Raw genomic sequence first — 27,917 nt, 5'->3', positions numbered from 1 at the left:
TTTACCCTGGCTCTGTTAATAGACATGTTATGGACAGGAGTGTCTAGAGTTTACCCTGGCTCTGTTAATAGACATGTTATGGACAGGAGTGTCTAGAGTTTACCCTGGCTCTGTTAATAGACATGTTATGGACAGGAGTGTCTAGTGTTTACCCTGGCTCTGTTAATAGACATGTTATGGACAGGAGTGTCTAGAGTTTACCCTGGCTCTGTTAATAGACATGTTATGGACAGGAGTGTCTAGAGTTTACCCTGGCTCTGTTAATAGACATGTTATGGACAGGAGTGTCTAGTGTTTACCCTGGCTCTGTTAATAGACATGTTATGGACAGGAGTGTCTAGTGTTTACCCTGGCTCTGTTAATAGACATGTTATGGACAGGAGTGTCTAGTGTTTACCTGGGACAGGTCCTGTCCTGCTGTTCATATACAGGAAGACAGTGTGACAGACTGATCCTATAATGTCTGCTCTGGCTGTAGCAGGAGGCTGTCCGGCCTCTACTCTGGCTGTAGCTGGCCGGCCTCTACTCTGGCTGTAGCAGGAGGCTGGTCGGCCTCTACTTTGTAGCAGGAGGCCGAGCTCTACTCTGTAGCAGGAGGCTGGCCGGACTCTAATCTGGCTATTGCAGGAGGCTGGCCGGCCTCTACTCTGTAGCAGGAGGCCGCCCTCTACTCTGGCTGTAGTAGGAGGCTGGCCGGCCTCTACTCTGGCTGTAGCAGGATGCCGGCCTCTACTCTGGCTGTAGCAGGAGGCCGCCCTCTACTCTGGCTGTAGCAGGATGCCGGCCTCTACTCTGGCTGTAGCAGGAGACTGGCCGCCCTCTACTCTGGCTGTAGCAGGAGGCTGGCCGCCCTCTACTCTGGCTGTAGCAGGAGGCCGCCTCTACTCTGGCTGTAGCAGGATGTCGGCCTCTACTCTGGCTGTAGCAGGAGGCCGCCCTCTACTCTGGCTGTAGCAGGAGGCCGCCCTCTACTCTGGCTGTAGCAGGATGCCGGCCTCTACTCTGGCTGTAGCAGGAGGCCGGCCTCTACTCTGGCTGTAGCAGGAGACCGGCCTCTACTCTGTCCCCTCATTATAGCCTAGTTGATGTTATTCCTGATGACTTTAATCTGTTGATGGAAGTAGGATGCATTTGATTGATTTAATCTGGGGGAAATAACTCCAATCATTGATCAGCTAAATGTGTTGTTTTGAAGAAAGAAAGAGGCAACAAGAAACAGTCATTATTTAATCATTATTTTATGTTTATTTCAATGATGTATCGTATCTCCTGTGTGAAGAAGTTGTCCTTTTCACAGTCAGTCAGTTATATGGCAAGATGAACCTCTAGAGCTGGGATCCTCATGGTCTGTTTGATCAGAGACAGAATAACTGAGAGGAAACAAGAGTCCCCTCAGCCAGCTGGTTCTGAGGCTCAGTTCACCAACCCAAACCAACCCCATAGAGCCTCAGGACAGCACTCAGCCAGCTGGTTCTGAGGCTCAGTTCACTAACTCTAACCAATCCCATAGAGACTCAGGACAGCACTCAGCCAGCTGGTTCTGAGGCTCAGTTGAGGGAACAGGCAGACAGAGAGACATCTTTATGTCTCCAGACTCTCTGGACGAGATGAGCTAAATGGTAATGAGGCCCAGTTGAGGGAACATGGAGACAGAGAGACATCTTTATGGTCCTGTTTGTCTCCAGACTCTCTGGACTAGATGGGCTAAATGGTAATGAGGCCCAGTTGAGGGACCATGGAGACATCTTTATGGTCCTGTTTGTCTCCAGACTCTCTGGACTAGATGAGCTAAATGGTAATGAGGCCCAGTTGAGGGAACATGGAGACAGAGAGACATCTTTATGGTCCTGTTTGTCTCCAGACTCTCTGGACTAGATGAGCTAAATGGTAATGAGGCTCAGTTGAGGGAACAGGCAGAAAGAGAGACATCTTTATGGTGCTGTTTGTCTCCAGACTCTCTGGACTAGATGGGCTAAATGGTAATGATGCCCAGTTGAGGGAACATGGAGACAGAGAGACATCTTTATGGTGCTGTTTGTCTCCAGACTCTCTGGACTAGATGGGCTAAATGGTAATGCACTTATTATCTGATCTATTAGAAACTGCAACTCCCTTGTCTTTACTGTTAACTGCCAAAGGGAACTCAGAACTGAGAACTGGAAGGTTCTGAGACATATTGACAGTTTGACTGGAAGGTTCTGAGACATATTGACAGTTGAAGGCTCTGAGACATTGAGAGTTTGACTGGAAGGTTCTGAGACATATTGACAGTTTGACTGGAAGGTTCTGAGACATATTGACAGTTTGACTAGAAGGTTCTGAGACATATTGACAGTTTGACTAGAAGGCTCTGAGACATATTGACAGTTGAAGGTTCTGAGACATATTGACAGTTTGACTGGAAGGCTCTGAGACATATTGACAGTTTGACTAGAAGGCTCTGAGACATATTGAGAGTTTGACTGGAAGGTTCTGAGACATATTGACAGTTGAAGGTTCTGAGACATATTGACATTTGAAGGTTCTGAGACATATTGACAGTTGAAGGTTCTGAGACATATTGACAGTTTGACTGGAAGGTTCTGAGACATATTGACAGTTTGACTGGAAGGTTCTGAGACATATTGACAGTTTGACTAGAGGGCTCTGAGACATATTGACAGTTTGACTGGAAGGTTCTGAGACATATTGACAGTTTGACTGGAAGGTTCTGAGACATATTGACAGTTTGACTGGAAGGTTCTGAGACATATTGACAGTTTGACTGGAAGGTTCTGAGACATATTGACAGTTTGACTGGAAGGTTCTGAGACATATTGACAGTTGAAGGTTCTGAGACATATTGAAAGTTTGACTGGAAGGTTCTGAGACATATTGACAGTTGAAGGTTCTGAGACATATTGACAGTTTGACTGGAAGGCTCTGAGACATATTGACAGTTTGACTAGAAGGCTCTGAGACATATTGACAGTTTGACTGGAAGGTTCTGAGACATATTGACAGTTTGACTGGAAGGTTCTGAGACATATTGACAGTTTGAATAGAAAGGTTCTGAGACATATTGACAGTTTGACTGGAAGGTTCTGAGACATATTGACAGTTTGACTGGAAGGTTCTGAGACATATTGACAGTTTGACTAGAATGTTCTGAGACATATTGACAGTTTGACTGGAAGTTTCTGAGACATATTGACAGTTTGACTGGAAGGTTCTGAGACATATTGACAGTTTGACTGGAAGGTTCTGAGACATATTGACAGTTTGACTGGAAGGCTCTGAGACATATTGACAGTTTGACTGGAAGGCTCTGAGACATATTGACAGTTTGACTGGAAGGCTCTGAGACATATTGAGAGTTTGACTGGAAGGTTCTGAGACATATTGACAGTTGATGGTTCTGAGACATATTGACATTTGAAGGTTCTGAGACATATTGACATTTGAAGGTTCTGAGACATATTGACAGTTGAAGGTTCTGAGACATATTGACAGTTTGACTGGAAGGTTCTGAGACATATTGACAGTTTGACTGGAAGGTTCTGAGACATATTGACAGTTTGACTAGAGGGCTCTGAGACATATTGACAGTTTGACTAGAAGGCTCTGAGACATATTGACAGTTTGACTAGAAGGCTCCGAGACATATTGACAGTTTGACTGGAAGGTTCTGAGACATATTGACAGTTTGACTGGAAGGTTCTGAGACATATTGACAGTTGAAGGTTGTGAGACATATTGACAGTTTGACTGGAAGGCTCTGAGACATATTGAGAGTTTGACTGGAAGGTTCTGAGACATATTGACATTTGAAGGTTCTGAGACATATTGACATTTGAAGGTTCTGAGACATATTGACAGTTGAAGGTTCTGAGACATATTGACAGTTGAAGGTTCTGAGACATATTGACAGTTGAAGGTTCTGAGACATATTGACAGTTGAAGGTTCTGAGACATATTGACAGTTTGACTGGAAGGTTCTGAGACATATTGACAGTTTGACTGGAAGGTTCTGAGACATATTGACAGTTTGACTGGAAGGTTCTGAGACATATTGACAGTTTGACTGGAAGGTTCTGAGACATATTGACAGTTTGACTGGAAGGTTCTGAGACATATTGACAGTTTGACTGGAAGGCTCTGAGACATATTGATTGTTTTACTGGAATGTTCTGAGACATATTGACAGTTGAAGGTTCTGAGACATATTGACAGTTTGACTAGAAGGCTCTGAGACATATTGATTGTTTTACTGGAATGTTCTGAGACATATTGACAGTTGAAGGTTCTGAGACATATTGAGAGTTTGACTAGAAGGCTCTGAGACATATTGACAGTTTGACTGGAAGGTTCTGAGACATATTGACAGTTTGACTGGAAGGTTCTGAGACATATTGACAGTTTGACTAGAATGTTCTGAGACATATTGACAGTTTGACTGGAAGGTTCTGAGACATATTGACAGTTTGACTGGAAGGTTCTGAGACATATTGACAGTTTGACTGGAAGGTTCTGAGACATATTGACAGTTTGACTGGAAGGTTCTGAGACATATTGACAGTTGAAGGTTCTGAGACATATTGACAGTTTGACTGGAAGGCTCTGAGACATATTGACAGTTTGACTAGAAGGCTCTGAGACATATTGAGAGTTTGACTGGAAGGTTCTGAGACATATTGACAGTTGAGACATATTGACATTTGAAGGTTCTGAGACATATTGACAGTTGAAGGTTCTGAGACATATTGACAGGTTCTGAAGTTTGACTGGAAGGTTCTGAGACATATTGACAGTTTGACTGGAAGGTTCTGAGACATATTGACAGTTTGACTGGAAGGTTCTGAGACATATTGACAGTTTGACTGGAAGGTTCTGAGACATATTGTTTGACAGTTCTGAGACATATTGACAGTGAGACATGAAAGTTTGACTGGAAGAGACATATTGACAGTTTCTGAGACATATTGACAGTTTGACTAGAAGGCTCTGAGACATATTGACAGTTTTCTGAGACATATTGGAAGGGCTCTGAGACATATTGACAGTTTGACTGGAAGGTTCTGAGACAATTTGACTGGAAGGTTCTGAGACATATTGACAGTTTGACTGGAAGGTTCTGAGACATATTGACAGTTTGACTGGAAGGTTCTGAGACATATTGACATTTTGACTGGAAGGTTCTGAGACATATTGACAGTTTGACTGGAAGGTTCTGAGACATATTGACAGTTTGACTAGAAGGCTCTGAGACATATTGACAGTTGAAGGTTCTGAGACATATTGACAGTTTGACTGGAAGGCTCTGAGACATATTGACAGTTTGACTAGAAGGCTCTGAGACATATTGACAGTTTGACTAGAAGGCTCTGAGACATATTGACAGTTTGACTAGAAGGCTCTGAGACATATTGAGAGTTTGACTGGAAGGTTCTGAGACATATTGACAGTTGAAGGTTCTGAGACATATTGACATTTGAAGGTTCTGAGACATATTGACAGTTGAAGGTTCTGAGACATATTGACAGTTTGACTGGAAGGTTCTGAGACATATTGACAGTTTGACTGGAAGGTTCTGAGACATATTGACAGTTTGACTAGAGGGCTCTGAGACATATTGACAGTTTGACTGGAAGGTTCTGAGACATATTGACAGTTTGACTGGAAGGTTCTGAGACATATTGACAGTTTGACTGGAAGGTTCTGAGACATATTGACAGTTGAAGGTTCTGAGACATATTGAAAGTTTGACTGGAAGGTTCTGAGACATATTGACAGTTTGGAAGGTTCTGAGACATATTGACAGTTGACTGAGACATATTGACTTTGACTGGAAGGCTCTGAGACATATTGACAGTTTGACTAGAAGGCTCTGAGACATATTGAGAGTTTGACTGGAAGGTTCTGAGACATATTGACATTTGAAGGTTCTGAGACATATTGACAGTTGAAGGTTCTGAGACATATTGACAGTTTGACTGGAAGGTTCTGAGACATATTGACAGTTTGACTGGAAGGCTCCGAGACATATTGACAGTTTGACTAGAAGGTTCTGAGACATATTGACAGTTTACCAAACCTGCTTTATAATTTGACAACGACAATCCATTGTTACCCAGCCCTCCATTTGTCTCCAGTCTCTCACACAGGGCTGGAAGGCCCGTTGGCCCCAGTTTTCAATCCACAGACTGTATGGATATTTCAGCAAACAGCTTTCAATTCAGCGATTGTCAATCCCCTTGTTCTGATTGGGGCAGTAAAGGACACCATGTTGATTCACCATGTTGACTCCAACAGTCCAGTATTTTCCCTCCCTCCAACCCGGCTGGTCGTTAGATTGGGACAGTAAAGAACGCCATGTTGACTCCAACAGTCCAGTATTTTCCCTCCCTCCAACCCCAGCATCAGTCAGTACCTTGTTGAGTCAGTCAGTCAGCCCCTAGACGAGCAGTCACACATGCCCTGGCAGAGACACTGGCAGAACCCATAGACCAGACACACAGTCAGACTGGACGGTACCAGGCTCACACAGACTATGCCCAGCGTCACCCTCTGGATCACCAGCAGGTAGATGCCCAGGGGCAGGGACCCGAAGTAGAACAGCCCCAGGAGCCACACCAGGATCCGGGGGACGTGCGAACACAACTTGGACAGGGCTTCCTGAACCTCCTGCCCGTTGGAGCCCACAGAGATAGAGTCCAGGCTGTGCTCTGTGAAGTGGTCTGAGCTGCCCAGGCCCCCGGGCCCCGTGTCCCTCTGAACCTCCATGATAGTGATCACCAGGCAGTTGGAGGAGTGAAGCGAGGGGGAGGTGGAGGACAGGCTCTTGGGGGTGAGGGTCACCTCTTGGTCGGAGCTCCAGGACTTATCCCTGACAGCCAGGCAGGATATGACGTTGGAGTCGTCGGGGAGGCCCGACACCTCGTATTCGCTGACCTCTGTTTCGTGTCGGCAGAAGGGGCAGGAAATGCAGCCCAAGACGTCCCCCGTGTCCAGGATCTTGTTGAGGCAGCGGGCACACACCCGGTGTAGGCAGTCCAGGATCTTGGGCCTGCGGTTGTGGACATTGTACCGCTGGTAACAGATCTTACACTCCAGCTCGTCTGTGATTGGTGGGGTCGGGCTCAGGGTGGGGGTGGTGACAGGGGTGATGGTGGAGGGGGGCATCTCATCCGGGTCAGGCTGAGGAACACTCATCATGGACGCATGCTCTGAGGAAGAGAGGGAGAGAGAGATGGAGGGAGAGAGAGATGGAGGGAGAGAGAGAGGGAGGGAGGGAGAGAGAGGGAGGGAGAGAGGGGGGATGGAGAGAGGGGGAGGGAGAGAGGGGGATGGAGAGAGAGAGAGAGGGAGGGAGAGAGAGGGATGGAGAGAGAGATGGAGGGATGGAGAGAGGGAGGGAGAGAGGGGGATGGAGAGAGAGAGAGAGAGGGAGGGAGAGAGAGGGATGGAGAGAGAGATGGAGGGATGGAGAGAGGGAGGGAGAGAGGGGGATGGAGAGAGAGAGAGAGAGGGAGGGAGAGAGATAGATGTAGGGATGGAGAGAGGGAAGTTAGGTAATTTCTTTACACCTTATGGTACATTTTTCAAGTTCATTAAAGAGGTCAAAGGTACTTGAGACATTTAGAATATTTTCACAATTTCAAAAACATTCATGAAAATGAATTTCTCAATATCATGGCAAGTACATGTGATGGTGAATGCGTACCAAAAGATTTACACCAAGATGTTTCTGATGTGGTCTGATGAAACCACATCAGACTGTTGTTGACCTCTCAGGACTAGAACAACACATCAGACTGTTGTTGACGCTACCTCTATCAGCTCTAGAACAACACACCAGACTGTTGTTGACCTCTATCAGGACTAGAACAACACACCAGACTGTTGTTGACCTCTATCAGGACTAGAACAACACATCAGACTGTTGTTGACCCTACCTCTATCAGGACTAGAACAACACACCAGACTGTTGTTGACCTCTATCAGGACTAGAACAACACATCAGACTGTTGTTGACCTCTATCAGGACTAGAACAACACATCAGACTGTTGTTGACCTCTATCAGGACTAGAACAACACATCAGACTGTTGTTGACCTCTATCAGGACTAGAACAACACACCAGACTGTTGTTGACCTCTATCAGGACTAGAACAACACACCAGACTGTTGTTGACCTCTATCAGGACTAGAACAACACACCAGACTGTTGTTGACCTCTATCAGGACTAGAACAACACACCAGACTGTTGTTGACCCTACCTCTATCAGGACTAGAACAACACACCAGACTGTTGTTGACCTCTATCAGGACTAGAACAACACACCAGACTGTTGTTGACCTCTATCAGGACTAGAACAACACATCAGACTGTTGTTGACCTCTATCAGGACTAGAACAACACATCAGACTGTTGTTGACCTCTATCAGGACTAGAACAACACATCAGACTGTTGTTGACCTCTATCAGGACTAGAACAACACATCAGACTGTTGTTGACCTCTATCAGCTCTAGAACAACACACCAGACTGTTGTTGACCTCTATCAGGACTAGAACAACACACCAGACTGTTGTTGACCTCTATCAGGACTAGAACAACACACCAGACTGTTGTTGACCCTACCTCTATCAGGACTAGAACAATACACCAGACTGTTGTTGACCTCTATCAGGACTAGAACAACACACCAGACTGTTGTTGACCTCTATCAGGACTAGAACAACACACCAGACTGTTGTTGACCTCTATCAGCACTAGAACAACACATCAGACTGTTGTTGACCTCTATCAGGACTAGAACAACACACCAGACTGTTGTTGACCTCTATCAGGACTAGAACAACACATCAGACTGTTGTTGACCTCTATCAGGACTAGAACAACACACCAGACTGTTGTTGACCCTACCTCTATCAGGACTAGAACAACACACCAGACTGTTGTTGACCTCTATCAGGACTAGAACAACACACCAGACTGTTGTTGACCTCTATCAGGACTAGAACAACACATCAGACTGTTGTTGACCCTACCTCTATCAGCTCTGGAACAACACACCAGACTGTTGTTCACCCTGTCTCCTCATGTCTCTGTTCTGCAGCCTCTATCTCTACTAAAGGTCCCTGTCTCTGTTCTGCAGCCTCTATCTCTACTAAAGCTCCCTGTCTCCTCAGGTCCCTGTCTCTGTTCTGCAGCCTCTATCTCTACTAAAGCTCCCTGTCTCCTCAGGTCCCTGTCTCTGTTCTGCAGCCTCTATCTCCACTAAAGGTCCCTGTCTCCTCAGGTCCCTGTCTCTGTTCTGCAGCCTCTGTCTCTACTAAAGGTCCCTGTCTCCTCAGGTCCCTGTCTCTGTTCTGCAGCCTCTATCTCTACTTAAGGTCCCTGTCTCCTCATGCCTCTGTTCTGCAGCCTCTATCTCTACTAAACATCCCTGTCTCCTCATGTCCCTGTCTCTGTTCTGCAGCCTCTATCTCTACTAAAGGTCCCTGTCTCCTCAGGACTCTGTTCTGCAGCCTCTGTCTCTACTAAAGGTCCCTGTCTCTGTTCTGCAGCCTCTATCTCTACTAAAGCTCCCTGTCTCCTCAGGTCCCTGTCTCTGTTCTGCAGCCTCTATCTCTACTAAAGGTCCCTGTCTCCTCATGTCTCTGTTCTGCAGCCTCTATCTCTACTAAAGGTCCCTGTCTCTGTTCTGCAGCCTCTATCTCTACTAAAGGTCCCTGTCTCCTCAGATCCCTATCTCTGTTCTGCAGCCTCTATCTCTACTAAAGGTCCCTGTCTCCTCAGGTCCCTGTCTCTGTTCTGCATCCTCTATCTCTACTAAAGGTCCCTCTCTCTGTTCTGCAGCCTCTGTCTCTACTAAAGGTCCCTGTCTCCTCATGCCTCTGTTCTGCAGCCTCTATCTCTACTAAAAGTCCCTGTCCCCTCAGGTCCCTGTCTCTGTTCTGCAGCCTCTATCTCTACTAAAGGTCCCTGTCTCCTCAGGTCCCTGTCTCTGTTCTGCAACCTCTGTCTCTACTAAAGGTCCCTGTCTCCTCATGCCTCTGTTCTGCAGCCTCTATCTCTACTAAAGGTCCCTGTCTCCTCAGGTCCCTGTCTCTGTTCTGCAGCCTCTATCTCTACTAAAGGTCCCTGTCTCCTCATGCCTCTGTTCTGCAGCCTCTATCTCTACTAAAGGTCCCTGTCTCCTCAGGTCCCTGTCTCTGTTCTGCAGCCTCTATCTCTACTAAAGGTCCCTGTCTCCTCATGCCTCTGTTCTGCAGCCTCTATCTCTACTAAAGGTCCCTGTCTCCTCAGGTCCCTGTCTCTGTTCTGCAGCCTCTATCTCTACTAAAGGTCCCTGTCTCCTCATGCCTCTGTTCTGTAGCCTCTATCTCTACTAAAGGTCCCTGTCTCTGTTCTGCAGCCTCTATCTCTACTAAAGGTCCCTGTCTCCTCAGGTCCCTGTCTCTGTTCTGCAGCCTCTATCTCTACTAAAGGTCCCTGTCTCCTCATGCCTCTGTTCTGTAGCCTCTATCTCTACTAAAGGTCCCTGTCTCTGTTCTGCAGCCTCTATCTCTACTAAAGGTCCCTGTCTCCTCAGGTCCCTGTCTCTGTTCTGCAGCCTCTATCTCTACTAAAGGTCCCTGTCTCCTCAGGTCTCTGTTCTGCAGCCTCTATCTCTACTAAAGGTCCCTGTCTCCTCATGCCTCTGTTCTGCAGCCTCTATCTCTACTAAAGGTCCCTGTCTCTGTTCTGCAGCCTCTATCTCTACTAAAGGTCCCTGTCTCTGTTCTGCAGCCTCTATCTCTACTAACGGTCCCTGTCTCCTAATTTCTCTGTTCTGCAGCCTCTATCTCTACTAAAGGTCCCTGTCTCCTCATGCTTCTGTTCTGCAGCCTCTATCTCTACTAAAGGTCCCTGTCTCCTCAGGTCCCTGTCTCTGTTCTGCATCCTCTATCTCTACTAAAGGTCCCTGTCTCTGTTCTGCAGCCTCTGTCTCTACTAAAGGTCCCTGTCTCCTCATGCCTCTGTTCTGCAGCCTCTATCTCTACTAAAAGTCCCTGTCCCCTCAGATCCCTGTCTCTGTTCTGCAGCCTCTATCTCTACTAAAGGTCCCTGTCTCCTCAGGTCCCTGTCTCTGTTCTGCATCCTCTATCTCTACTAAAGGTCCCTGTCTCTGTTCTGCAGCCTCTGTCTCTACTAAAGGTCCCTGTCTCCTCATGCCTCTGTTCTGCAGCCTCTATCTCTACTAAAAGTCCCTGTCCCCTCAGGTCCCTGTCTCTGTTCTGCAGCCTCTATCTCTACTAAAAGTCCCTGTCTCTGTTCTGCAGCCTCTATCTCTACTAAAGGTCCCTGTCTCCTCAGGTCCCTGCCTCTGTTCTGCAGCCTCTGTCTCTACTAAAGGTCCCTGTCTCCTCATGCCTCTGTTCTGCAGCCTCTATCTCTACTAAAGGTCCCTGTCTCCTCAGGTCCCTGTCTCTGTTCTGCAGCCTCTATCTCTACTAAAGGTCCCTGTCTCCTCATGCCTCTGTTCTGCAGCCTCTATCTCTACTAAAGGTCCCTGTCTCTGTTCTGCAGCCTCTATCTCTACTAAAGGTCCCTGTCTCCTCATGTCTCTGTTCTGCAGCCTCTATCTCTACTAAAGGTCCCTGTCTCCTCAGGTCCATGTCTCTGTTCTGCAGCCTCTATCTCTACTAGATGAATCATTTCAGTCTGGGCATGTCGTTATGAGGACGTGTGAGCTGAGGTACCTGTGTCTGTCTGTCCGTCTGTCCGTCTGCAGAGAGGTGAACTATAGGACATAGTGATCTGTGTTCATCTAGAATGTAGATTACAAGTTCCTATCAATACAGAGCTATTCATTTAGTATCCGCCTAAATCCTCTGTGTTCTACGTTTATTTGACCAAGCTGTTCATTGTGTTCTTCATAATGTGGTCGATCAGAAGGCAGTGCTGTGTCTGATTCTACTCAGAGAGATAACGTAATGACTTCTCCACGTAGAGGTTATTCACTGTGTCTGTTTCTACTCAGAGAGATAACGTAATGACTTCTCCACGTAGAGGTTATTCACTGTGTCTGTTTCTACTCAGAGAGATAACGTAATGACTTCTCCACATAGAGGTTATTCACTGTGTCTGTTTCTACTCAGAGAGATAACGTAATGACTTCTCCACATAGAGGTTATTCACTGTGTCTGATTCTACTCAGAGAGATAATGTAATGACTTCTCCACGTAGAGGTTATTCACTGTGTCTGTTTCTACTCAGAGAGATAACGTAATGACTTCTCCACGTAGAGGTTATTCACTGTGTCTGTTTCTACTCAGAGAGATAACGTAATGACTTCTCCACGTAGAGGTTATTCACTGTGTCTGTTTCTACTCAGAGAGATAATGTAATGACTTCTCCACGTAGAGGTTATTAACTGTGTCTGTTTCTACTCAGAGAGATAACGTAATGACTTCTCCACGTAGAGGTTATTCACTGTGTCTGTTTCTACTCAGAGAGATAACGTAATGACTTCTCCACGTAGAGGTTATTCACTGTGTCTGTTTCTACTCAGAGAGATAACGTAATGACTTCTCCACATAGAGGTTATTCACTGTGTCTGTTTCTACTCTGAGAGATAACGTAATGACTTCTCCACGTAGAGGTTATTCACTGTGTCTGTTTCTACTCAGAGAGATAACGTAATGACTTGTCCACGTAGAGGTTATTCACTGTGTCTGTTTCTACTCTGAGAGATAACGTAATGACTTCTCCACGTAGAGGTTATTCACTGTGTCTGTTTCTACTCAGAGAGATAACGTAATGACTTCTCCACATAGAGGTTATTCACTGTGTCTGTTTCTACTCAGAGAGATAACGTAATGACTTCTCCACGTAGAGGTTATTCACTGTGTCTGTTTCTACTCAGAGAGATAACGTAATGACTTCTCCACGTAGAGGTTATTCACTGTGTCTGTTTCTACTCAGAGAGATAATGTAATGACTTTAGTGTGGCTGACTGTTCAGAGACGGGTTAGTGTGGCTGACTGTTCAGAGACGGGTTAGCCTGGCTGACTGTTCAGAGACGGGTTAGTGTGGCTGACTGCTCAGAGACGGGTTAGTGTGGTTGTTCAGAGACGGGTTAGCCTGGCTGACTGTTCAGAGACGGGTTAGCCTGGCTGACTCCTCAGAGACGGGTTAGCCTGGCTGACTCCTCAGAGACGGGTTAGCGTGGCTGACTGCTCAGAGACGGGTGGCTTGCTCAGTCTGGCTGACTGCTCAGAGACGGGTTAGCGTGGCTGACTGCTCAGAGACGGGTTAGTGTGGTTGTTCAGAGATGGGTTAGCGTGGCTGACTGCTCAGAGACGGGTTAGTGTGGTTGTTCAGAGATGGGTTAGTGTGGCTGACTGCTCAGAGACGGGTTAGCCTGGCTGACTACTCAGAGAAGGGTTACCCTATGGTGCAGCCCATTGGTGGAGAGTGGACTGTAGCCTTGGACAGGTGTTTTATTCATGGATAGATTGCTATTTCTGTCGTGAGTTTATTTTTGGACTTGGCGCTAGTCTGTGCATTATTAAATCCAGTCAAATACAACCGTGACTTCTATACACACCATGATATATTCAGAGGATGGAGAGAGAGAGATGGGGGAGAGAGAGATGGGGGGAGAGAGAGATGGGGCTTAGATGGAGAGAGAGATAGAGGGAGAGAGATGGGGGGAGAGAAGGGGGGTTAGAGGGAGAGCGAGATGGGGGTTAGAGGGAGAGAGAGATGGGGGAGAGAGAAGGGGGTTAGAGGGAGAGAGAGATGGGGGGGGGTTAGAGGGAGAGAGAGATGGGGGAGAGAAGGGGGTTAGAGGGAGAGAGAGAGGGGGAGAGAAGGGGGTTAGAGGGAGAGAGAGAGATGGGGGAGAGAAGGGGGTTAGAGGGAGAGAGAGATGGGGGGTTAGAGGGAGAGAGAGATGGGGGAGAGAGAAGAGGGGTTAGAGGGAGAGAGAGATGGGGGGGAGAGAGATAGAGGGAGAGAGAGATGGGGAGAGAGAAGGGGGTTAGAGGGAGAGAGATGGAGAGAGAGAAGAGGGGTTAGAGGGAGAGAGAGATGGGGGGGGGTTAGAGGGAGAGAGAGATGGGGGGAGAGAAGAGGGGTTAGAGGGAGAGAGATGGAGGGAGAGAAGAGGGGTTAGAGGGAGAGAGATGGAGAGAGAGAAGAGGGGTTAGAGGGAGAGAGATGGAGAGAGAGAAGAGGGGTTAGAGGGAGAGAGAGAAGAGGGGTTAGAGGGAGAGAGATGGAGAGAGAGAAGAGGGGTTAGAGGGAGAGAGAGAAGAGGGGTTAGAGGGAGAGAGAGAAGAGGGGGGTTAGAGGGAGAGAGATGGAGAGAGAGAAGAGGGGTTAGAGGGAGAGAGATGGAGAGAGAGAGAGAAGGGGGGAGAAGGGGATGGGAGAGATGGAGAGAGAGAAGAGGGGATGGGAGAGATGGAGAGAGAGATTGTGTGTGAGGAAGAGAGAGCACATACCAGGCAGTAGAACTTTGGCGGTAATTCTGTTATTATTGAAGATTATTTATAGGAGAATCCGGTCTGATCGTAAAGAATAATGTCTGCTAGGACCTATTTTATCATAAGAGCAGTACATTTAGACAACATCGAAGGGTGAGGGGCCTCTCATGTCTTTTAATAGACCGGGTCTTTTTACTGCCCCGCCCCTCTGCTTCCTGGCTGAAAGGTTCATTGTTGATTTGCACAACAGCAGCTCTGCTCTCTCCTCAGCTGTCTCTCTGAGGACCGACTGACACCCTAGAGGGAGGGAGCGGTGGCTGTCTCTCTGAGGAAGAGGACCGACTGACACCCTAGAGGTGGCTGTCTCTCTGAGGACCGACTGATACCCTAGAGGTGGCTGTCTCTCTGAGGACCGACTGATACCCTAGAGGTGGCTGTCTCTCTGAGGACCAACTGATACCCTAGAGGTGGCTGTCTCTCTGAGGACCGACTGATACCCTAGAGGTGGCTGTCTCTCTGAGGACCGACTGATACCCTAGAGGGAGGGAGCGGTGGCTGTCTCTCTGAGGACCGACTGATACCCTAGAGGGAGGGAGCGGTGGCTGTCTCTCTGTGGAAGAGGACTGACTGATACCCTAGAGGGAGGGAGCGGTGGCTGTCTCTCTGTGGAAGAGGACTGACTGATACCCTAGAGGGAGGGAGCGGTGGCTGTCTCTCTGAGGAAGAGGACCGACTGATACCCTAGAGGGAGGGAGCGGTGGCTGTCTCTCTGAGGAAGAGGACCGACTGATACCCTAGAGGGAGGGAGCGGTGGCTGTCTCTCTGAGGACCGACTGACACCCTAGAGGGAGGGAGCGGTGGCTGTCTCTCTGTGGACCGACTGACACCCTAGAGGTGGCTGTCTCTCTGTGGAAGAGGACCGACTGACACCCTAGAGGGAGGGAGCGGTGCATGTCTCTGTGGACCGACTGACACCCTAGAGGGAGGGAGCGGTGGCTGTCTCTCTGTGGACCGACTGACACCCTAGAGGTGGCTGTCTCTCTGTGGAAGAGGACCGACTGACACCCTAGAGGGAGGGAGCGGTGCATGTCTCTGTGGACTGACTGACACCCTAGAGGGAGGGAGCGGTGGCTGTCTCTCTGAGGAAGAGGGCCGACTGACACCCTAGAGGGAGGGAGCGGTGGCTGTCTCTCTGAGGACCGACTGATACCCTAGAGGGAGGGAGCGGTGGCTGTCTCTCTGTGGAAGAGGACCGACTGACACCCTAGAGGGAGGGAGCGGTGGCTGTCTCTCTGTGGAAGAGGACCGACTGACACCCTAGAGGGAGGGAGCGGTGCATGTCTCTGTGGACTGACTGACACCCTAGAGGAGGGGCGGTGGCTGTCTCTCTGAGGACCGACTGACACCTTAGAGGTGGCTGTCTCTCTGTGGAAGAGGACCGACTGACACCTTAGAGGGAGGGAGCGGTGGCTGTCTCTCTGTGGAAGAGGACCGACTGACACCCTAGAGGGAGGGAGCGGTGGCTGTCTCTCTGTGGAAGAGGACCGACTGATACCCTAGAGGGAGGGAGCGGTGGCTGTCTCTCTGAGGACCGACTGACACCCTAGAGGGAGGGAGCGGTGGCTGTCTCTCTGTGGACCGACTGACACCCTAGAGGTGGCTGTCTCTCTGTGGAAGAGGACCGACTGACACCCTAGAGGGAGGGAGCGGTGCATGTCTCTGTGGACTGACTGACACCCTAGAGGGAGGGAGCGGTGGCTGTCTCTCTGAGGAAGAGGGCCGACTGACACCCTAGAGGGAGGGAGCGGTGGCTGTCTCTCTGAGGACCGACTGATACCCTAGAGGGAGGGAGCGGTGGCTGTCTCTCTGTGGAAGAGGACCGACTGACACCCTAGAGGGAGGGAGCGGTGGCTGTCTCTCTGTGGAAGAGGACCGACTGATACCCTAGAGGGAGGGAGCGGTGGCTGTCTCTCTGAGGACCGACTGACACCCTAGAGGGAGGGAGCGGTGGCTGTCTCTCTGTGGAAGAGGACCGACTGACACCCTAGAGGGAGCGAAGCGGTGGATGTCTCTCTGTGGAAGAGGACCGACTGACACCCTAGAGGAGGGGGCGGTGGCTGTCTCTCTGAGGACCAACTGACACCTTAGAGGTGGCTGTCTCTCTGTGGAAGAGGACCGACTGACACCTTAGAGGGAGGGAGCGGTGGCTGTCTCTGAGGACCGACTGACACCCTAGAGGTGGCTGTCTCTCTGTGGAAGAGGACCGACTGACTCCCTAGAGGGAGGGAGCGGTGGCTGTCTCTCTGAGGAAGAGGACCGACTGACACCCTAGAGGGAGGGAGCGGTGGCTGTCTCTCTGAGGAAGAGGACCGACTGACACCCTAGAGGGGAGGGAGCGGTGGCTGTCTCTCTGAGGACCGACTGACACCCTAGAGGGAGGGAGCGGTGGCTGTCTCTCTGAGGACCGACTGATACCCTAGAGGTGGCTGTCTCTCTGTGGAAGAGGACTGACTGACACCCTAGAGGAGGGAGCGGTGGCTGTCTCTCTGAGGACCGACTGACACCCTAGAGGGAGGGAGCGGTGGCTGTTTCTCTGTGGAAGAGGACCGACTGACACCCTAGAGGGAGGGAGCGGTGGCTGTCTCTCTGTGGAAGAGGACTGACTGACACCCTAGAGGGAGCGAAGCGGTGGCTGTTTCTCTGTGGAAGAGGACTGACTGACACCCTAGAGGGAGGGAGCGGTGGCTGTCTCTCTGAGGACCGACTGACACCCTAGAGGTGGCTGTCTCTCTGTGGAAGAGGACCGACTGACACCTTAGAGGGAGGGAGCGGTGGCTGTCTCTGAGGACCGACTGACACCCTAGAGGTGGCTGTCTCTCTGTGGAAGAGGACTGACTGACTCCCTAGAGGGAGGGAGCGGTGGCTGTTTCTCTGTGGAAGAGGACCGACTGACTCCCTAGAGGGAGGGAGCGGTGGCTGTCTCTCTGAGGAAGAGGACCGACTGACTCCCTAGAGGGAGGGAGCGGTGGCTGTCTCTCTGAGGAAGAGGACCGACTGACTCCCTAGAGGGAGGGAGCGGTGGCTGTCTCTCTGTGGAAGAGGACCGACTGACTCCCTAGAGGGAGGGAGCGGTGGCTGTCTCTCTGTGGAAGAGGACCGACTGACTCCCTAGAGGGAGGGAGCGGTGGCTGTCTCTCTGAGGAAGAGGACCGACTGACACCCTAGAGGGAGGGAGCGGTGGCTGTCTCTCTGAGGAAGAGGACCGACTGACACCCTAGAGGGAGGGAGCGGTGGCTGTCTGTCTGTGGAAGAGGACCAACTGACACCCTAGAGGGGGAGCGGTGGCTGTCTCTCTGAGGACCGACTGACACCCTAGAGGGAGTGAGCGGTGGCTGTCTCTCTGAGGACCGACTGACACCCTAGAGGGAGGGAGCGGTGCATGTCTCTGTGGACCGACTGACACCCTAGAGGGAGGGAGCGGTGGCTGTCTCTCTGAGGAAGAGGACTGACTGACACCCTAGAGGGAGGGAGCGGTGGCTGTCTGTCTGTGGAAGAGGACCGACTGACACCCTAGAGGAGGGAGCGGTGGCTGTCTCTCTGAGGGCCGACTGACACCCTAGAGGGAGGGAGCGGTGGCTGTCTCTCTGTGGAAGAGGACCGACTGACACCCTAGAGGGAGGGAGCGGTGGCTGTCTCTCTGTGTAAGAGGACCGACTGACTCCCTAGAGGGAGGGAGCGGTGGCTGTCTCTCTGAGGAAGAGGACCGACTGACACCCTAGAGGGAGGGAGCGGTGGCTGTCTGTCTGTGGAAGAGGACCAACTGACACCCTAGAGGAGGGAGCGGTGGCTGTCTCTCTGAGGGCCGACTGACACCCTAGAGGGAGGGAGCGGTGGCTGTCTCTCTGAGGAAGAGGACCGACTGACACCCTAGAGGGAGGGAGCGGTGGCTGTCTGTCTGTGGAAGAGGACCAACTGACACCCTAGAGGAGGGAGCGGTGGGTGTCTCTCTGAGGGCCGACTGACACCCTAGAGGGAGGGAGCGGTGGCTGTCTCTCTGTGGAAGAGGACCGACTGATACCCTAGAGGGATGGAGCGGTGGCTGTCTCTCTGTGGACCGACTGACACCCTAGAGGTGGCTGTCTCTCTGTGGAAGAGGACCGACTGACACCCTAGAGGGAGGGAGCTGTGGCTGTCTCTCTGAGGACCGACTGACACCCTAGAGGGAGGGAGCGGTGGCTGTCTCTCTGAGGAAGAGGACCAACTGACACCCTAGAGGGAGGGAGCGGTGGCTGTCTCTCTGTGGAAGAGGACTGACTGATACCCTAGAGGGAGGGAGCGGTGGCTGTCTCTCTGAGGACCGACTGATACCCTAGAGGGAGGGAGCGGTGGCTGTCTCTCTGTAGAAGATGACTGACTGACACCCTAGAGGAGGGAGCGGTGGCTGTCTCTCTGAGGACCGACTGACACCCTAGAGGGAGGGAGCGGTGGCTGTCTCTCTGAGGAAGAGGACCGACTGACACCCTAGAGGGAGGGAGCGGTGGCTGTCTCTCTGAGGACCGACTGACACCCTAGAGGGAGCTAGAGGGAGGGAGCGGTGGCTGTCTCTCTGTGGAAGAGGACCGACTGACACCCTAGAGGGAGGGAGCGGTGGCTGTCTCTCTGTGGAAGAGGACTGACTGACACCCTAGAGGGAGGGAGCGGTGGCTGTCTCTCTGTGGAAGAGGACTGACTGATACCCTAGAGGGAGGGAGCGGTGGCTGTCTCTCTGAGGACCGACTGACACCCTAGAGGGAGGGAGCGGTGGCTGTCTCTCTGTGGAAGAGGACCGACTGACACCCTAGAGGGAGGGAGCGGTGGCTGTCTCTCTGTGGAGAGGCCCGACTGACACCCTAGAGGGAGGGAGCGGTGGCTGTCTCTCTGAGGAAGAGGACCGACTGACACCCTAGAGGGAGGGAGCGGTGTCTGTCTCTCTGAGGAAGAGGACCGTCTCTCTGTGCTAATGAGCTGTTGTCACTTGGAGAGAGAGAGAAGGAGGGAGAGAGATGGAGAGAAACCTTTGCTTTCAATCCCCCTAAGTAGCAGTAGGGGAAACACCCTGTGCATGGTTTACTGTTTCAGACATTTCCCTGGCTATGTAGTCAAGTAACCATAGTAACACACCAATAGGTTTTGCCAACATGTAACTCCCTCCAACATGTCTCTGTTTTCCCTAAATGGTGGTGGGAGCGTTCCTTATTCCCTTCTGAATCTTCCAACCGGGATTTCTGGAGAAAAAAAACCGTAGTATTTTGCAACCCGACACCCATATTACTTTGAAGTAACACCCCCAGGAAACACGGCACGGTTTGATATTCACACCCCCTGCTTTGGGAAATACTGTTGAAGGAATTCATGAAGTCATCTAGCTCCCATCACGCGTAACCATATTAACTAAACCACGTAACTATATTATATGGGTTTATTGTGATGGTGTAGGTAGACTATATTACATGGATTTATTGTGATGGTGTAGGTAGACTATATTACATGGATTTATTGTGATGGTGTAGACTATATTATATGGGTTTATTGTGATGGTGTAGGTAGACTATATTACATGGGTTTATTGTGATGGTGTAGGTAGACTATATTACATGGGTTTATTGTGATGGTGTAGGTAGACTATATTATATGGGTTTATTGTGATGGTGTAGGTAGACTATATTATATGGGTTTATTGTGATGGTGTAGGTAGACTATATTACATGGGTTTATTGTGATGGTGTAGGTAGACTATATTACATGGGTTTATTGTGATGGTGTGGGTAGACTATATTATATGGGTTTATTGTGATGGTGTAGACTATATTACATGGATTTATTGTGATGGTGTAGGTAGACTATATTACATGGATTTATTGTGATGGTGTAGACTATATTACATGGATTTATTGTGATGGTGTAGGTAGACTATATTACATGGATTTATTGTGATGGTGTAGGTAGACTATATTACATGGATTTATTGTGATGGTGTAGGTAGACTATATTACATGGGTTTATTGTGATGGTGTAGACTATATTATATGGGTTTATTGTGATGGTGTAGGTAGACTATATTACATGGGTTTATTGTGATGGTGTAGGTAGACTATATTATATGGGTTTATTGTGATGGTGTAGACTATATTACATGGATTTATTGTGGAGGTGTAGGTAGACTATATTACATGGGTTTATTGTGATGGTGTAGACTATATTACATGGATTTATTGTGTTGGTGTAGACTATATTACATGGATTTATTGTGATGGTGTAGGTAGACTATATTACATGGATTTATTGTGATGGTGTAGGTAGACTATATTACATGGATTTATTGTGATGGTGTAGACTATATTACATGGATTTATTGTGATGGTGTAGGTAGACTATATTACATGGATTTATTGTGATGGTGTAGACTATATTACATGGATTTATTGTGATGGTGTAGACTATATTACATGGATTTATTGTGATGGTGTAGACTATATTACATGGATTTATTGTGATGGTGTAGGTAGACTATATTACATGGATTTATTGTGATGGTGTAGGTAGACTATATTACATGGATTTATTGTGATGGTGTAGACTATATTACATGGATTTATTGTGATGGTGTAGACTATATTACATGGATTTATTGTGATGGTGTAGACTATATTACATGGATTTATTGTGATGGTGTAGATAGACTATATTACATGGATTTATTGTGATGGTGTAGACTATATTACATGGATTTATTGTGATGGTGTAGACTATATTACATGGATTTATTGTGAAGGTGTAGACTATATTACATGGATTTATTGTGATGGTGTAGGTAGACTATATTACATGGATTTATTGTGATGGTGTAGGTAGACTATATTACATGGATTTATTGTGAAGGTGTAGACTATATTACATGGATTTATTGTGATGGTGTAGACTATATTACATGGATTTATTGTGATGTTGTAGACTATATTACATGGATTTATTGTGATGGTGTAGATAGACTATATTACATGGATTTATTGTGATGGTGTAGACTATATTACATGGATTTATTGTGATGGTGTAGACTATATTACATGGATTTATTGTGATGGTGTAGGTAGACTATATTACATGGATTTATTGTGATGGTGTAGGTAGACTATATTACATGGATTTATTGTGATGGTGTAGACTATATTACATGGATTTATTGTGATGGTGTAGGTAGACTATATTACATGGATTTATTGTGATGGTGTAGGTAGACTATATTACATGGATTTATTGTGGTGGTGTAGGTAGACTATTACATGGATTTATGGTGATGGTGTAGGTAGACCATATTAAATGGATTTATTGTGGTGGTGTAGGTAGACTATATTACATGGATTTATTGTGATGGTGTAGACTATATTACATGGATTTATTGTGATGGTGTAGGTAGACTATATTACATGGATTTATTGTGATGGTGTAGGTAGACTATATTACATGGATTTATTGTGATGGTGTAGACTATATTACATGGATTTATTGTGATGGTGTAGGTAGACTATATTACATGGATTTATTGTGATGGTGTAGACTATATTACATGGATTTATTGTGATGGTGTAGGTAGACTATATTACATGGATTTATTGTGATGGTGTAGGTAGACTATATTACATGGATTTATTGTGATGGTGTAGGTAGACTATATTACATGGATTTATTGTGATGGTGTAGGTAGACTATATTACATGGATTTATTGTGATGGTGTAGGTAGACTATATTACATGGATTTATTGTGATGGTGTAGGTAGACTATATTACATGGATTTATTGTGATGGTGTAGGTAGACTATATTACATGGATTTATTGTGATGGTGTAGGTAGACTATATTACATTTTGTGTTGTGTATTATGTGTTGCTGGTTCATTACCAGGTCTGTGTTGTGTTGCTGGTTCATTACCAGGTCTGTGTTGCTGGTTCATTACCAGGTCTGTGTTGTGTTGCTGGTTCATTACCAGGTCTGTGTTGTGTTGCTGGTTCATTACCAGGTCTTTGTTGTGTTGCTGGTTCATTACCAGGTCTGTGTTGTGTTGCTGGTTCATTAACAGGTCTGTGTTGTGTTGCTGGTTCATTACCAGGTCTGTGTTGCTGGTTCATTACCAGGTCTGTGTTGCTGGTTCATTAACAGGTCTGTGTTGCTGGTTCATTACCAGGTCTGCGTTGTGTTGCTGGTTCATTAACAGGTCTGTGTTGCTGGTTCATTACCAGGTCTGTGTTGCTGGTTCATTAACAGGTCTGTGTTGCTGGTTCATTACCAGGTCTGTGTTGTGTTGCTGGTTCATTAACAGGTATGTGTTGCTGGTTCATTAACAGGTCTGTGTTGCTGGTTCATTAACAGGTCTGTGTTGTGTTGCTGGTTCATTAACAGGTCTGTGTTGCTGGTTCATTACCAGCTCTGTGTTGCTGGTTCATTAACAGGTCTGTGTTGCTGGTTCATTACCAGGTCTGTGTTGTGTTGCTGGTTCATTACCAGGTCTGTGTTGCTGGTTCATTAACAGGTCTGTGTTGCTGGTTCATTACCAGGTCTGTGTTGTGTTGCTGGTTCATTAACAGGTATGTGTTGTGTTGCTGGTTCATTAACAGGTCTGTGTTGCTGGTTCATTAACAGGTCTGTGTTGCTGGTTCATTACCAGGTCTGCGTTGTGTTGCTGGTTCATTAACAGGTCTGTGTTGCTGGTTCATTAACAGGTCTGTGTTGCTGGTTCATTACCAGGTCTGTGTTGTGTTGCTGGTTCATTACCAGGTCTGTGTTGTGTTGCTTGTTCATTACCAGGTCTGTGTTGCTGGTTCATTAACAGGTCTGTGTTGTGTTGCTGGTTCATTACCAGGTCTGTGTTGTGTTGCTGGTTCATTAACAGGTCTGTGTTGTGTTGCTGGTTCATTACCAGGTCTGTGTTGCTGGTTCATTACCAGGTCTGTGTTGCTGGTTCATTACCAGGTCTGTGTTGCTGGTTCATTACCAGGTCTGTGTTGCTGGTTCATTACCAGGTCTGTGTTGTGTTGCTGGTTCATTACCAGGTCTGTGTTGTGTTGCTGGTTCATTAGCAGGTCTGTGTTGCTGGTTCATTACCAGGTCTGTGTTGTGTTGCTGGTTCATTAACAGGTATGTGTTGCTGGTTCATTAACAGGTCTGTGTTGCTGGTTCATTAACAGGTCTGTGTTGTGTTGCTGGTTCATTAACAGGTCTGTGTTGCTGGTTCATTACCAGCTCTGTGTTGCTGGTTCATTAACAGGTCTGTGTTGCTGGTTCATTACCAGGTCTGTGTTGTGTTGCTGGTTCATTACCAGGTCTGTGTTGCTGGTTCATTAACAGGTCTGTGTTGCTGGTTCATTACCAGGTCTGTGTTGTGTTGCTGGTTCATTAACAGGTATGTGTTGTGTTGCTGGTTCATTAACAGGTCTGTGTTGCTGGTTCATTAACAGGTCTGTGTTGCTGGTTCATTACCAGGTCTGCGTTGTGTTGCTGGTTCATTAACAGGTCTGTGTTGCTGGTTCATTAACAGGTCTGTGTTGCTGGTTCATTACCAGGTCTGTGTTGTGTTGCTGGTTCATTACCAGGTCTGTGTTGTGTTGCTTGTTCATTACCAGGTCTGTGTTGCTGGTTCATTAACAGGTCTGTGTTGTGTTGCTGGTTCATTAACAGGTCTGTGTTGTGTTGCTGGTTCATTACCAGGTATGTGTTGTGTTGCTGGTTCATTACCAGGTCTGTGTTGCTGGTTCATTAACAGGTCTGTGTTGTGTTGCTGGTACATTAACAGGTCTGTGTTGTGTTGCTGGTTCATTAACAGGTCTGTGTTGTGTTGCTGGTTCATTAACAGGTCTGTGTTGCTGGTTCATTACCAGGTCTGTGTTGCTGGTTCATTACCAAGTCTGTGTTGTGTTGCTGGTTCATTACTAGGTCTGTGTTGCTGGTTCATTAACAGGTCTGTGTTGTGTTGCTGGGGCATTACCAGGTCTGGGTTGCTGGTTCATTAACAGGTCTGTGTTGCTGGTTCATTACCAGGTCTGTGTTGCTGGTTCATTAACAGGTCTGTGTTGTGTTGCTGGTTCATTAAAAGGTCTGTGTTGTGTTGCTGGTTCATTACCAGGTCTGTGTTGTGTTTCTGGTTCATTGCCAGGTCTGTGTTGTGTTGCTGGTTCATTACCAGGTCTTTGTTGTGTTGCTGGTTCATTACCAGGTCTGTGTTGTGTTGCTGGTTCATTAACAGGTCTGTGTTGTGTTGCTGGTTCATTACCAGGTCTGTGTTGCTGGTTCATTACCAGGTCTGTGTTGCTGGTTCATTACCAGGTCTGTGTTGTGTTGCTGGTTCATTAACAGGTCTGTGTTGTGTTGCTGGTTCATTACCAGGTCTGTGTTGCTGGTTCATTAACAGGTCTGTGTTGTGTTGCTGGTTCATTAACAGGTCTGTGTTGTGTTTCTGGTTCATTACCAGGTCTGTGTTGCTGGTTCATTACCAGGTCTGTGTTGCTGGTTCATTAACAGGTCTGTGTTGTGTTGCTGGTTCATTACCAGGTCTGTGTTGCTGGTTCATTAACAGGTATGTGTTGTGTTTCTGGTTCATTACCAGGTCTGTGTTGCTGGTTCATTACCAGGTCTCTGTTGTGTTGCTGGTTCATTACCAGGTCTGTGTTGTGTTGCTGGTTCATTAACAGGTCTGTGTTGTGTTGCTGGTTCATTAACAGGTCTGTGTTGTGTTGCTGGTTCATTAACAGGTCTGTGTTGCTGGTTCATTAACAGGTCTGTGTTGTGTTGTTGGTTCATTATTTAATTTTTTATTTTACCTTTATTTAACTAGGCAAGTCAGTTAAAAACAAATTCTTATTTTCAATGACGGCCTAGGAACAGTGGGTTAACTGGTCTAGGAACAGTGGGTTAACTGGTCTAGGAACAGTGGGTTAACTGGTCTAGGAACAGTGGGTTAACTGCCTGACAGATTTGTACCTTGTCAGCTGGGGGATTTGAACTTGCAACTTTTTTTTGGCTACTAGTCCAATGCTCTAACCACTAGGCTACCCTGCCGCCCCAGGTCTGTGTTGTGTTGCTGGTTCATTAACAGATCTGTGTTGTGTTGCTGGTTCATTAACAGGTCTGTGTTCTGTTTATGAATGCCTGGCTGGGCTGCTGGCCAGTGGATGAAGTTTATGAATGCCTGGATGGGCTGGGGACAGTGGATGAAGTCTATGAATGCTGGCTGGGCTGGGGACAGTGGATGAAGTCTATGAATGCCTGGCTGGGCTGGGGACAGTGGATGAAGTCTATGAATGCCTGGCTGGGCTGGGGACAGTGGATGAAGTTTATGAATGCCTGGCTGGGCTGGGGACAGTGGATAACATTTATGAATGCCTGGCTGGGCTGGGGACAGTGGATGAAGTTTATGAATGCCTGGCTGGGCTGGGGATAGTGGATGAAGTTTATGAATGCCTGGCTGGGCTGGGAGACAGTGGATGAAGTTAATGAATGCCTGGCTGGGCTATGGGACAGTGGATAACATTTATGAATGCCTGCAGTGGGCTGTCTCTGCACATAGTCGATGGCTGGCTGGGGGCATCTGTGTTGGTGCCATTGTATTCATCATACACCTTCTGAATGGAGTGGTTCACCTGATCTTCCACCCTAGCTCTGTAGATATAGCCTGGCTGGGCAACCACAACAACTTCTGTGACAAACACCAGCAGGAGAATGACAGTCTGGGCTGGGGGACAGTGGATGAAGTCTATGAATACCTGGCTGGGCTGGGGACAGTGGATGAAGTTTATGAATGCCTGGCTGGGCTGGGGGGCAGTGGATAAAGTTTATGAATGCCTGGCTGGGCTGCTGGACAGTGAATGAAGTTTGTGAATGCCTGGCTAGGCTGGGGGACAGTGGATGAAGTTTATAAATGCCTGGCTGGGCTGGGGGACAGTGGATGAAGTTAATGAATACCTGGATGGGCTGCTGGACAGTGGATGAAGTTTATGAATGCCTGGCTGGGCTGGGAGACAGTGGATGAAGTTTATGAATGCCTGGCTGGGCTGGGGGACAGTGGATGAAGTTTATGAATGCCTGGCTGGGCTGGGGGACAGTGGATGAAGTTTATGAATGCCTGGCTGGGCTGCTGGACAGTGGATGAAGTGTATGAATGCCTGGATGGGCTGCTGGACAGTGCTCTCACACACAGACACACTAACACACATACTGAGACAAACACACTAACACACACATTAGAAGTTAAAACAAGTACCCCTCTCTCTCCCTTCCCCAAATCCTTACCTTACCCTGCAGTAGGTCCAGTGTCTGGGTACTCCAGTGTTCCAGTGTCTGGGTACTCCAGTGGTCCAGTGTCTGAGTACTCCAGTGGTCCAGTGTCTGAGTACTACAGTGGTCCAGTGTCTGAGTACTCCAGTGGTCCAGTGTCTGGGTACTACAGTGGTCCAGTGTCTGAGTACTCCAGTGGTCCAGTGTCTGGGTACTCCAGTGGTCCAGTGTCTGGGTACTCCAGTGGTCCAGTGTCTGGGTACCCCAGTGGTCCAGTGTCTGGGTACTACAGTGGTCCAGTGTCTGGGTACTCCAGTGGTCTAGTGTCTGGGTACTCCAGTGGTCTAGTGTCTGGGTACTCCAGTGTTCTAGTGTCTCGGTACTCCAGTGGTCCAGTGTCTCGGTACTCCAGTGGTCTAGTGTCTGGGTACTCCAGTGGTCCAGTGTCTGGGTACTCCAGTGGTCCAGTGGCTCAGTGGTCCAGTGTCTGAGTACTCCAGTGGTCCAGTGTCTGAGTACTTAATAGCCTTAGTTATCCTATGCTCCTCAAGGTGCTGGTAGTAGTGGTGGTGCTAAATGTCCGTTCTGTGGTGGAGCCATCCCCCTGACAGGGTCTCCTCTCTCTCACAGGGAGCCGGCAGTCTAACCGTCTCCTCTCTCTCTCTCTCCCTCCAGGAGCAGGCAGCAGGCTGACTCTCTCTTCCTCGCCCCTCCAGCCGTCTAAGCGTCTCTCTCCTCCTCTCTCCCTCTCTCTCTCCCTCTCTCTCTCTCTCTCTCTCTCTCTCTCTCTCTCTCTCTCTCTCTCTCTCTCTCTCTCCAGGAGCAGGCAGCGGTCTGACTGTCTCCTCTTCTCCCCCTCCAGGTGTACAAGAAGCAGGCAGCCTGCAGCCTGGGGGTTCTGGGCCAGAGGCTGGTGGAGCAGGAGGAGGACTTTTCAGGGAGGGCAGCCTCCTACCAGACAGAAATACAGCACCTCCAGAGGCTTCTACGAGACAAACAGCACGACCTGGACGGAGTGCTGCAGCAGAAAAGGTACCAGCCAGGGAAACAGGCAGACAGTCAGTGAACCAGGCAGCCAGCCAGGCAGCTACTCAGCCAGGGAAACAGGCAGACAGTCAGAGAACTAGGCAGCCAGCCAGGCAGCTACTCAGC

At 48.3% G+C, this 27,917-nt stretch overlaps 1 protein-coding gene across 1 annotated transcript; it reads right to left on the bottom strand.

The window, feature by feature from the left end:
• Positions 1 to 6,063: 6,063 nt before the first annotated feature.
• LOC121842859 (E3 ubiquitin-protein ligase RNF182-like) lies at positions 6,064 to 27,057 on the bottom strand. Its single transcript, XM_042312629.1, has 2 exons — positions 26,781 to 27,057; positions 6,064 to 7,205 (listed from the first exon to the last, which is right to left on the bottom strand). The coding sequence occupies exon 2, from the start codon at positions 7,192 to 7,194 to the stop codon at positions 6,427 to 6,429; it is 768 nt and encodes a 255-aa protein (XP_042168563.1). The 5' UTR covers positions 7,195 to 7,205; positions 26,781 to 27,057; the 3' UTR covers positions 6,064 to 6,426.
• Between the last annotated feature and the right edge of the window lie 860 nt (positions 27,058 to 27,917).

This window comes from Oncorhynchus tshawytscha, unplaced genomic scaffold, assembly GCF_018296145.1.
Source record: "Oncorhynchus tshawytscha isolate Ot180627B unplaced genomic scaffold, Otsh_v2.0 Un_contig_18868_pilon_pilon, whole genome shotgun sequence".
Classification (NCBI taxonomy): Eukaryota; Metazoa; Chordata; class Actinopteri; order Salmoniformes; family Salmonidae; genus Oncorhynchus; species Oncorhynchus tshawytscha.
This window is presented reverse-complemented; position numbering and strand designations above follow the sequence as displayed.